Here is a 12,193-nt window from a genome sequence, read left to right as displayed (position 1 = left end):
TCATGTTACAGGGGCTCTTTCTAGATTGGTAGAACTTCACAGTGGACACAGCTGCAGAACTCATCAGATAACAGTCTACTGGACTCGTGGGCACACAAATCCAAGTCCTTGCTGAGGCTGATTGTGTGTTCACCTCTGATCTTGGTACTGGGGGGGGGGGGGTAGAGGCGGGAAAAACAGAAGTTTGGAGATTTCTCCTGGAAAGCATTCGGGAGAACTGAGAATTGGAGCCCAGTTTCAGTTCTCGCAGATTGAGTTGGCTCCTTGTGCCAAGTCAAGTATCCAGGGGGAAGGCAGCAAGAACTATGCACAAAGCAGCAGACATGGTGGTGTGCCCTTGCAACCCCTGTGCTGGTGGCCAGCCAATCTAGCCTACTTGGAGAGCTCTATACAAAAAACAAAACAAAACCCTAAAAGACCAAAACCAAAAAACAAAAGCAACAACAACACCAACAACATGCCCCCCCAAAAAAACCCCAAACCTCAGCAAGTCCTGTCAAACTGGGACTATGCGATGTCTCTGTAGGCAAAGGCATTTGTAATCCCATTACTCCTTGGCAGAGGCAGGAGGATCTCTGCAAGTTCAAGGCCAGCCTGGTCTCCATAGAAAACTCAAGCCAACAAAGTATACCTTGTGAGATACTATCTCAAAAAACCAACCAACCAACCAACCAACCAACCAACCAACCAACCAGAAAAAGCCACCAAAACCCTTCCTGCCATCAAACCCGAGCTCTCAGGAGTGTCGGGCTGGGGAAAGGCAGAGTCAGCTAGCTCTGTGTGCTGCTCTTTTCCAGCCCAGCTTCCTGCCCAGTGCAGGAATGCCTGTCCCTGACCAGTCTGCACCTTTTGCCTCCTCCAGCTGGGTTTCAGCCCATTTTCCCCAACCCCCACACCCTTTCAGATGCTTTACTTCAGCACCCACACTTTTCTCCCATCTGTCACCCACCAATCAGGCCGAATGTGTTGACTTTCCCAGGACTGTTCCTGTCAGGGCCTTCCCAGCAGGGTGTGAAATATGTGAGCAGGAAGGGTGTTGTTGGCAGGACCTCCATTAATCTTTTTGGTAGCAACTAAACTTCCTGCTTTGGGTCTTTGGTCTTGGGCCTCTGTTAAGTGTCCTAGAGCCTTCTGGAATGTAGGTGTGCTCTTTTCGGTTGTAGCTCAAGACTTGCTCATTATTTTTTTCAAGTTGGCCATGTTCTCCCTTCCTCTGCTTACCCAGATAAGGGCAGCTCATCATGCAAAATGAATACAATGGCCATACATGCAACTTAGGGTCTAATAGTCGATCCAGAACTCATGGGCCCCACTTAGTATAGTTCAGTTTTCCCTGTACCTCAGGTCCTCTAGGGGTCGAATATCAGATATCCTCCATATCAGATATTTAAAATTCTTTTAAAAAATAAATGAAGCATCAGTTTATTTATTTTTTATAAGATTATTTATCTACTTTATGCATGTGAGTACACTGTAGCTGCCTTCAGACACACCAGAAGAGGGCATCAGATCTCATTACAGATGGGTGTGAGCTACCATGTGGCTGTTGGGAATTGAACTCAGGACCTCTGGAAGAGCAGTCAGTGCTCTTAACCACTGAGCCATCTCTCCAGCTCTACATTACAATTCTTAATAGTAGCAAAATTACAGTTGTGAAGTAGCAATGAAATATTTTTATGACTGGGGCTCTCCCTAACATTAGGCACTGTATGAAAGGGTCCCAGCATCATGAAGTTTGAGAACCATTGCACTAAGGAGCTTAAAAATTGGATGGCATTTTGCCTGGCTTGGACTTATGCAGATCTTGGTCATGGTCCCTGTGAGAAGGCAAAGTAGGTGCCAAGTCCCACCTCTAACCAAGACGCCATTGGCAACTGTTAGCTTCTGGGAAAGAGAAAATCAGTTTTCTTCCATAGCTTGACACCAGGTATCAACCATACCCCAGGGCAGACCTCCTGCTCAGAAGTAGCTGGCCAGCAAACTGGACTCCATGGAGAGGCCTGCTAGCTGCTCTGAGGGGGCAGTGAGGGAAGTGTGGGGTGAAATGGGGCATCAAGTCAGTAAATGCTTTCTAATGGTATTGACCTGTAGTAGAGGCCAGGGAAGAGATGCAGGGATGAATCCTGATGTCAGGGTTAGATGGTGGGGCCGTGTTAACTGCCAACCTAAGGACACCTATTCCATACAGATGGAGCCCAGGGCCTATGCCCAGTTTTCAGTCTTACTCTGCAAAAATACCTGATTTTGAAATTGCCTTGGTCTATCTGGAGGCCACTGAGCAAGAACCATCACTATGCAGGAAACTCAGTCTTCTCCTGTGGGGTCTCCTTTCTGCTAGTACCCATGTTCCCTGGCCTGTGGGATAGCTTAGGGAGCTAACACCACTGATCCTGTGGACAAGAACAACACCTATATGCCCCAACTATGAGTCAGGCTGGGCATATGTGTGACAATACGCTGGCTGGTGCCCCGTCAGGGCCCTCCCAGCACAGAGAGGTCTAAATCCCGTCACTAAGTGTGTCTGTACCAACATGAGGCAGGTGCTCTGTGGAACCCAGGATGAGTTGTGGGTTTTCCTCCCTCCATCTCTGGGCTGAGATCCAGGTTAAACAGCGGTGCCCTCTCTTCCCTCCTCCACTCCAGCTTCCACAGGCTGAACTTGTTCCGCTTACCTCATTGCCCCTTCCCTTTCTGGCTGCCTTTGCTGCTCTGCACTTTATATGGGCTAGAGCGCTCAATGTGTACGCCCAGGTGGAAAAGAAAACCCAAATCAGGCATTACATCTGTATCAATAACATCTTAATTCTCCAGCTGCCAACACTGTGCTAGGTGTAAATGATGGGAACCTAAGGGGAGGAGAAAGTCATTGTCTCCCTCAGGTGACATGCAAGCACCCACGAGACAGTTCACATGGTTATTTCTTTTGTGTTCCTGTGTTATATATGTGTGTACATGTGAACATATATGCACGTGTGGAGGACAGAGGTCAATGTTACTTCTCCACCCTACTTAATTATTATTATTATTTTGGAGACAGGGTCTTTACTGAACCTGGAACTCTCTGATGAAGCTAGACTAGCACTAAGTACATACCTGCCATATTTGAAAATTTAAAAATATGACCTCTAGATTTTGAAGATTTGGGTTCAAGACCTAGACTAATGACTGGAATAACCGTGGCCAAGTTAATTACTCTTATCCCCAGTTTCCTCACATGGAAGAGGAAATACTATTATAGGGTTAACAAAGTTGTTGGGACGATCACTTAAGGTGTTGTGGCTAGGCTTGGGAGCAAGGGAGATGCTTCTGAGGGGCCCATGTTGGGAATCCCTTCCCTCTGAGGGACCAGCCACACGACGGTATAGTACAGAATAGTTTACTCAAGTCATGGGAGAGTTAAGAGGGTGGCAGAGGCAGAGACAGAGAGAGAGGAACAGAGGAGTAGAGGAGAGGCCGGCCATGAGCACGTGGAGAGAGAGGGGGGAAGAGAAGGGGAAGGGTAGGGTTGGGAAAGCAAGAGAGGCAAGAGAGTCAGTAGGCAAGAGAGAGAGGAGGGGTCAATCAGCCCCTTTTATAGTGTCAAGTCACTGGGGCGGAGCATACATGGCTATTGCCAGGTAATTGAGGGGTGGGGTTTACAGAATCCCAACATTCCCCTGTTTTGGTTTAATTAAAAAAGAAAAATTAGAGGTCGTCTTTTCACAACAACAACAACAACAACACCGAGACCAGATAGATGATTGTTGCTTTATTTAGGGTGCCAGGATTTGGTTCCCAGTACCCACATGGTGGCTCACAACCATCCTAACACTACAGTTTCAGGAGATCTTTAAGCATGCTTCTGAACTTCTCAAGACACCAGGCATACAAGCAAAATACTCAGGCACATAAAAACAAGCTGTAATATAGGGAGAATTATCATAAACACACAAATTAAGCAAAACAACAGTAAAAATAATAAAATCCTTCTTATTAATTGGGAGATGAAATTACCAATGAGGTCCCTGGTGGTGGAGTTAGGGCTCTTTGCACAAGCGTAAAAAAACAAAAAAAAAGGATGGGCAAATGGTAGATCAATGTGTATTGGCAAGGCTGTAGGTTTTGGAGCCAGGCAGATCTGGGTTTTGTGATATTTGGCAGTATTATCTTTTGTATGGGGGGCGCAGGATGTGTGTGTCCTTCCCATAATACCACAAGATTCACTACTAGTAAAGCACGGAGTCAGAGACTGCCCGGACCCCAGGGGGCGTGGCTCCTGTCCACTTCCTGAGCCTTCTACCGGAACCCGCACATACCCCGGAAGCAGTTGTTCAGCTCTTTAGGCCGGTCTGGGTGAGAGTAAGGGGATCGACACCATGCTGCTCTCCGCCGTCTCTTGTAAGTCGGTCTGAGGCGGCGGCAGGGTCTGCGGCGTGGGGCCGAGGCGGTGACCCGCAGGTCCCGAGGTGGAACCCGGCAGGGTGGAGGACCTGGCGCGGCGGCTGCCACCCCGCGGCCTCCGGGTCTGGCGTGGAGGCGGCGGGAGCTCCGTCGCCCTCTGTGGGGGTGTCCGGAGACTGTACTGGCAGCTGGAGTATTACCCCGCTGCCTGGCTCCTAACTCACTTCCTGATTAGAGTTCGCTTCCACCTTAGGCAACTTTGTTGCCGCACAAATATTTACACTATAGAAGGGTGAGAATAGAGCTGAAACTACTTAAAAGATGTTAGGGTGACAGACAACTGTATTTATTGATTATACCTCCCCCCCCCCCAAAAGCATTGAAAATTATGTGGGTTTGACTGACTGATATCCAAGGAAACGTTATTTTAGTGTAAACAGTGTATATGTTTTTGGTTTTTACTAATGTTGCTAAGCACTTGAGTAAAAAAAAAAAAATAACAAACTTATCCCTTTGTTTTCTTCCAACCGTCACACACACAAGTTGCCAAGAGCAAGTCAAAGTAAGTAAAGGTTTTTGTCTTAAAGTTTGCTTATTCCTGTTGGAATTGATCCAGTGTTTGGTTTTGATCTCCCAAATGTTGATTTGGGGTTATTTATTTGGCTAATTGTTTTGTTGATATGAACACCTTGAGGAAAACGTCCAGATGCATCTTCCTTTGATAGTGCTATCATCTGACAGTTTTGTCGTGGGTTGCAGATACATAAGCTGAAGATGCATCTAATATGCTGAAACCACAGAACGAGTAGCTTAGCAAATCCGGTGCTCCCTCCTCCCTTTGTGGCTGGTAGAAAGCTGAGGTGGAAATCTGGCCTCTTTGCACTTAGGTAAATTAAGGATGCAAGTTTAGGACTGTGCTGCCTCCCTCCTGCCTCAGGGACTAACTAGTGAGTATTCACAGCCTTTGTGTAAGGGAACTTTGCTTCTTATCTCATCTCAGGATCAGTCAATTCATTGTTTTGCTCCCAAACAAGCTGTCAGGGGGCTCTGCCCCCAGAGCCATTTGCCTGGAGTCTCTGCAGGATTGGTCAGATGAACTCTGATTTGACGAAAACCTAGAGCCTGTTTATAGAAATCTGTCCAAGCCCCAGAAAGACTGCAGAGCTAATCATCAGGCAGCTGCAACTGACAGGCTAGACCTGTGCCTTATCTTTCCCTATGTGCCAGTTCATCTGCTCCATAATTTTAGCCCCGAGAAGATACAGACTTAGTTTTGTGCTTCTTGTAGGGCTCCTCACAGAGTAAGTACCCCATAGAGATTTGTTGAATCTTTGTAAATGAATGAATTGTGTTAATTACATAGCCCCCTTCTATCCCCCAACACCCGCCAGTACTGGGGATTGAACCTAGGGCCATGCTGAGCAAAAAAAGCTCTCTCCCTGAATTCTCTTCAGCCCTTGTATTTTTCTGAGTTTTCAGACAAGGCCTCACTGAGTTGCCCAGGCTGGCCTTGAATGTGTGAACTTCTTGCTCCAGTCTCCTGAGTGGTTAGGATTATTGGCCGGCACCACCAGACCTGGCATCATTGGCTTTCTTGTTTCATCAACAAATACTGTGGTCTTCAGGGGCTCTGTGTGAGGAGTCATGTGGCCTTCTTGGCTTTGTTTTGTGTTTTGAGAGAGTACCTCAGTCTGTAGGCCAGTTTGGTCTTCAGGGTAATCCTCCTGTCTCAGACTTGAGAGTGCTGGGATTATAGATGTGAGCCTCCATGCCTGGTTGTAAGGTGGTCTTAAGTGCTTCAGATAGGTTTTGGAATGGCATGAGGAATGTCTTACATGTCAAGGCAAAGATGACACACACATGAGAAAGTCAGGGAGATAAATAATATGTTGCTGGTTTGGAGGACTAATATGAATGAAATATGAAGGTGTCCAGGACCTGTACATCAATGATGTAAAACTTGAGATCGATTTATTTTGTCCCTTCCTGCTATCAGTCATTTTGGAAGAATGGCTCTCCTGAGGCAGCCATCTTTAGGGTTGCCTTACTGGCCAGCTGTGATTACTGTCCTCCTGTATTGTATATTCTCCCACCAGAGAATATACACCTCTGTCTCTCGTGAGATATGTCCTCAGAGGTCCATTCTCTGATTTGGCCTCATCATTACCACTGTTTGGGCGAGGTTGTTATGGGGTGACCTGGGGATTCAGAGCTGTTGAAATAACTTTATGGGAAATGTAGACTGTGATGGTATGGGCCCCTCTTAGGGTTGAGTAATATCATAACCATTCTGACTCTAGAGAAGTGTGCTGTGTGTTTGGTGGCCTACCTTATGTATTTTGAGCTTGTGACAATGTACTTTTTGATCTTAGAACTATTCTGGTGAAACTGGTGAGCCAAGCTGGGACAGGTTTCTCCTTCAACCACAAGAGAAGCCGACTCCGAGAGAAGCTGACCCTTCTGCACTATGATCCAATAGGTAAAGGCTCAGAAGTGACATCACAGTACATTCTGTCTCCTTTCCAAATGAATGTCTCAGGGTATTTTGTGGCTCCCTTGGAGTCATGACATTCATTGATATGCACTGAATGTTATTATGGTGCTAGCTAACTGCTATGCCACGTGTGGGTACACTAGGACACAAGAGCTTTGTGAGGGAGGGAATAAGTGATATTGTGCTAAGTAAGTGCTGTGAGCAGCCAAGATATTGGGAGATATTCTTGAGCTGGGATAGTCTAGCCGAGGCTCTGAGAAGGGTTATGTGAAGGTAAGAAATGAGCTATCTGAAGTATAGGCAGTAGCCATCTGTGAAGGGGAGGGTGGGGTCTGACAGTGGCAAGTCTCAGGGTTCAGATAAACAAATAGAGAATATGTGTTGGTACACTGGCTAGGACATTTGGTTTTATATCATGCTTTCTACCAAAAATGTCTTAATAAACAGTAACTTTAAGTCTGTCTAAGAGACAGACATACTTGGGCTGATGAGATGGCTTGGCAGATTAAGGCCAGTGAGCCTGGTGACCTAAGTGCCATCACTGTGGCCTACATGTAGGAGCAAGTAATGAACTATAGGTTGTTCTCTGACACACACATGCCTCTCCCGAATACACTCACAATAAATACTTGCAGGAAATTAAAGAGAGACACGTTCCAAAGGGTAGAGGTCCACTCACAAACCCAGCTGCTTTTCGTAGAGACCTACTTTTTCTACATTTGTGGACTTGGCAAAATAAGCTGACAGTGTTTTATTTTAGAGTTTTGGGCTTTTGTGTAGTTTTTCTGCCCACTTAAGTTGCCTCCTAGTTAGATAAAGGCTGTATTAGTATGAAGAAGCATTAAAAACAAAAACAAAAACCGTGAGCTCAGTTGTCAGCTTAAAATTGTTCAAATTTTGTAATAGAAATAAAATTCCCTGCTTTTATGATATTCATATTTCTGGCCAATTATTACTGTAGTAAAAAGGGAATTCTAGTCTTAGACCTGAAGAGTACAACTCTGAATTTCAGAAATAGTCCTATATGGTAGAGAAATTACTGGAATGAAGAGGTTTGATACTGGATTGGCGTTCTCTTCCCTTCTGATTTTCTTGTATTAACTGGTAAAAAAAAAAGTGCAGAGAATTATCCTAATATCCTAATTCTAATACACTATATTTTACTGATATTTCATTTCCTTTAGAGTTGACTTTAGGAACGCACCAATGTTGATAATGTTTATTAAATGAGCTGTGATAGTTTAACTGTGTTCGAATTTCATCCTTAATGTGGAGGAGCTTTTGCGAAGTTAGTATTGAGGTCTGTCAGTGTCACGACACTGGGAAAGGACATACTATGGACATCTTAGACCACAGTTCATATGTCTGCTTCCTCTACATAACCAGGTTTTTCTAGTAAATGCTGGTAGCAAATGCCTTTTCCGAAGAAGATGATGTCCTGTGGTAGGCAGGCTTCCTTCTGTTCTGTAGGATGCCCTGTAGACTTGCCATAAAGATGAAGATGTTTGCCCTGGGGCTGGCCTTGCTCAGGGTTCCAGGGTGTCTGGCCCATTCCCACCGTTTTGTTGCAGTGAGTAGCATAAGTTGGAGGATGATGCTAGACTCCCATGGAGCAAACCAGGGATGACACACAGGATTCCTAGTCAGTAAACATTTCAGACTGCTCCGAGGCAACAACCAGCTCCAACTGAATGTAGCCTTTATTTTATCCGTGAGTGTTTGCCTGCATGTGTGTGCCTATGTTGCTTGCATCACCCGTGAGGAGCTGTGGATGGTTGTGAACTACTGTGTGGGTGCTGGGAAGTTGAATCTGGGTCCCCTGAACAAGTTCTCTTACTCCCTGGGTCATCTCTCCAGTCCCACCTCTGCGTTTACACTTCTTTTTCTTACATAAAACTAGATGCCAAGGAGGAAGGATTGAAGGCTGAGGCATAAGAGTATTAAGTCTTGTTTATCATGAAGAGAATGAAAACTTGTCAGTTTTAATTCTTTGGATCACTAAACAAGGCAGTGCAGACTTTAATTGGAACAGAATAGACTTAGGTTAGCTGTAGGGAAAGAACTTGACAGATTCATTCTTCTATGAGTTAAACAGCAAATATTTTGACTGAAAATTACATATGTTTATTGTTGTGGATAGCAGTGTGTCATTTCAACTCAGTTCACATGAGTGCTCACTGTTTATCTGGCAACAGCTTTGAGGGAATGGTCGTCTTCACACCAGGAAGGAAACAGAGAGGGGCTCAGGGCTGATGCATAGTGGAGCCATCTTCCTTCCCTCGGCGGGTTTCCAGCCCAGAAACGGAAGCGCCCTTGAGACTGAGTGGCATCCCAGCTCCTCCGAATCAGTGTTAGAACCCAGCTCTTCTGGCTGTTTCTAGTGCTTGGAGCCAACTGTGTGTTCTTGATACTAGCCTTTTGTTTTAATACACTTTAAATTGAAATATGTCACCTTCCTGTCACCCTTTCTCAGCTACCCTTCATCAAACCCCTCTGATGTCCTCCAGATCACAGCCTCTTTTTTCTTTGACTATGATTGTTGTGTGTGTAGGAATGTATGTGCACAACAGGGCTGACTGCTTTGCATTGGACAGTCAGTAATGGACTTATCACTGGGAGAGGCTAACTTTTCCAGCAATCATTAGCTGTATATAGTTTTGTCTAAAGTGAGAATCCATGAAATTTTCCCCTTCCATGTTAACATGTCCACTGACTGACTGATACTTCTGTTCTTCATCTTGTTTCTAGGACAGACTTTATATCAGACTTTTTGGTATTCTGGCTCTTTCAATCATTCTGCCCCCTCTTCCCTGATGTTCCTTGAACCACAGACATAAGAAGCTGCTTTGATGAGGGATGGTGGATACACTTATCCGGGAAAGGTGGCTTGAGCACCTTCCCGATACTTGTGTAAAATCAGGACCTTGGCTGGGGATATGACTCAGTGGTTGAGTATTTGTTTCATGTGTACAAAGTTCACTGCCAACCTCCTTCTAAGCCCACAACCCCCACAAACCAACCAGATGAAAACCCTAAAATAGAACGGTCTGGATTCTCTCCTTTAGTCAGCATTCAGAGCTCCACTATCATTCTTTCTTCTGCCTCTTAGCTATTCGTAGGTACTTTGTTTGTCAGTACTGGGATCAAACCTTGTGCTTGGCACACAGTGGGCATGTGCTGTCTGAAATGTGATTCAGTTTCAGTGGATCTAAATGTTGCTGTTCTTGAGGGACTAAGTTTGACTTCTCCATGAAGTCTGATTTTTTTTTTTTTTCTCTTTATTTTGCCTCAGGTCTTACTGTGTGTTCTTGGCTTGCTTGGGACTCACAGAGATTCACCTGCTTTGGTCTCTTATGCCCAGCCAGTTTCTGTGTCTATTGGGGGAGGGGCTGGAGTAGGGTCAGGGCATTTATGTGGCTGTGAACTTGAAATCCTCCTGCCTCTGCCTTCTGAGTGTGGGGATCATAAGCATTTGTCAGCACATTTGGTCTGATTTCTAGGTTTGTAAGAGCCTTACTAGATTTTTTTATGCTTGTCTTACGACTCACTGGTATATGAAATCATGGTTTCCTTAAAAACTCTGCAGTGCCTGTCACAGTTCTGTGCACTAAATTCTTAATTAAAGGGATTAATGCAGAGGATAAAGGACTTTCAATACATAGAGCTTTGTTCTGTTTGTTGTGTTTTGAGATAATATCTGTATCACGATCTAGTCTAGAAGTTGATATGTAGAGGGTGAGTGTATCCACTTTCCTCTGCCTCAGGCACTGGGATTAGAGGTGTATGCAGGGTGACCAACTTAATGCCTTGCTCTAAAAACGAGGTCATTTAAATGACTTCTGATTGCCTCTCAGCAAATGAAAACATGATTCCAAGTATGTAATATATTTTATTGACTTAGTGGTACATTTCTCTCAAGTAGTTAATGGTTCTGAAATTCTCACGAATTCCAAGTAGAGAATTTTTAAGAAATAGATGAATTCCTGCTGCTGAATTGGAAGTAGGATGGAGGTGAGAAATGATGTGTATTTAAATGTTTTTTCTTTTAATTACTTATTTGTAAGGGCAAATTGGCTGCATGTATGTCTGTGTAACACAAGTGTGGCCTCCTAAGTTTCCTTTGGGTGTCTTGTTTTTGTGGCAAAGAAGAATCAGGTCATGTAGGGGTGTGTGTGTGTGTGTGTGTGTGTGTGTGTGTGTGTGTGTGTGTGTGTCTATGTTGGCTGGAGGCTGATGGCAGATAATAGGACACTCAGGGCTCTGTGAAAGCTCCCTTTTCCAGCATTTGCTCCCACTCTGTTGACATGGCGGTATCTTTTTTCAGTAGATTTATTTACTGAGGTTTTGCTATGTTGCCTCCTTGTCAATCTGCATCATTCCTCTTTGGGTGTGAAGCCATCTCTAGACAGTGGAGGTTTTGTGGTTTGCTTCCCTCTGGCTGCCGTTCCTCTGTGACTTACTGGAGCCCAGTGCACAGCTGGCTCTTGCCCATTATGAGACTGGATTCAAGTCAGTTTGCCATGTTCTCTCAGCATCTCACATTGATTTAAGTAACGGCTGTGTAACGTGTTAAGGATAATGCTGATTGGCTGATGATCCCTCCCCTGGCTTCTTACCCATTTCTTTTTGTCTTCTCTGGCCTCTGAGATTGAGAAGCTGGGTTTGCAAATCCACTCGTCCTCATGTCAAAGGGGAAACAAGGGAAGAGGATAGAGAGCTCAGGGTGTAATGTGTATTTTCATAAGAACGATGATGGTTTTTGTTTTTCTCCTACAACCTCTGTTTCTTGTTTCACAGTGAACAAAAAAGTTCTCTTTGTAGAACAGAAGAAAATACGCTCCCTCTGAGTAGTAGATTGAAAATGAATTTGGTTCATAAATAAGAAGACAGAGGGTGAGGAGATATTCCGAACTCTGCAGTGTGCAATGAAGATGAGAAAACTACGGCATGGCTCCCGGATGTGAAGGGACAGTGCAGAGAAAGAGTCCTTCACAGAGATCACATACTTATCTCTCCAGGTTTTATAGGCCTCAATAAAATATATTGAAATAGCCTGTACTCTTGTTTCTTAGAGGTATTTCCCTCTGCCATTTGAAGTGTAAAACACCAACCACCTAACAAGAAATAACTGTTGTCTTGCATAAGGAAAGCCATGTCCACAGTGAGGCTTGAGCAGCAGTGCTTCCATAGGACAGTGCTCCAGACAGTGCTGGAGAAACTGCGCCTTAGGGACGGATAGCGGGCAGCTGGGAAGAGAAAACATCTGCTTTGGTTTGTTATGTGTCCTTCCTTAGGAACAGTGTTGTTGGTCCATATTCT

General features: G+C 44.8%; 1 protein-coding gene across 1 annotated transcript; it reads left to right on the top strand.

Annotated features, from left to right (window-relative positions):
- The first annotated feature begins 4,313 nt into the window (after positions 1-4,313).
- On the top strand, positions 4,314-11,927 carry MRPL33 (mitochondrial ribosomal protein L33). The gene is made up of 4 exons (XM_080910496.1): positions 4,314-4,377; positions 4,924-4,942; positions 6,753-6,859; positions 11,672-11,927. The coding sequence occupies exons 1-4, from the start codon at positions 4,356-4,358 to the stop codon at positions 11,719-11,721; spliced, it is 198 nt and encodes a 65-aa protein (XP_080766622.1). The 5' UTR covers positions 4,314-4,355; the 3' UTR covers positions 11,722-11,927.
- The last annotated feature ends 266 nt before the right edge of the window (positions 11,928-12,193 follow it).

The sequence above is a fragment of the Micromys minutus genome (genome assembly GCF_963924665.1).
Source record: "Micromys minutus genome assembly, chromosome: 1".
Classification (NCBI taxonomy): Eukaryota; Metazoa; Chordata; class Mammalia; order Rodentia; family Muridae; genus Micromys; species Micromys minutus.
This window is presented reverse-complemented; position numbering and strand designations above follow the sequence as displayed.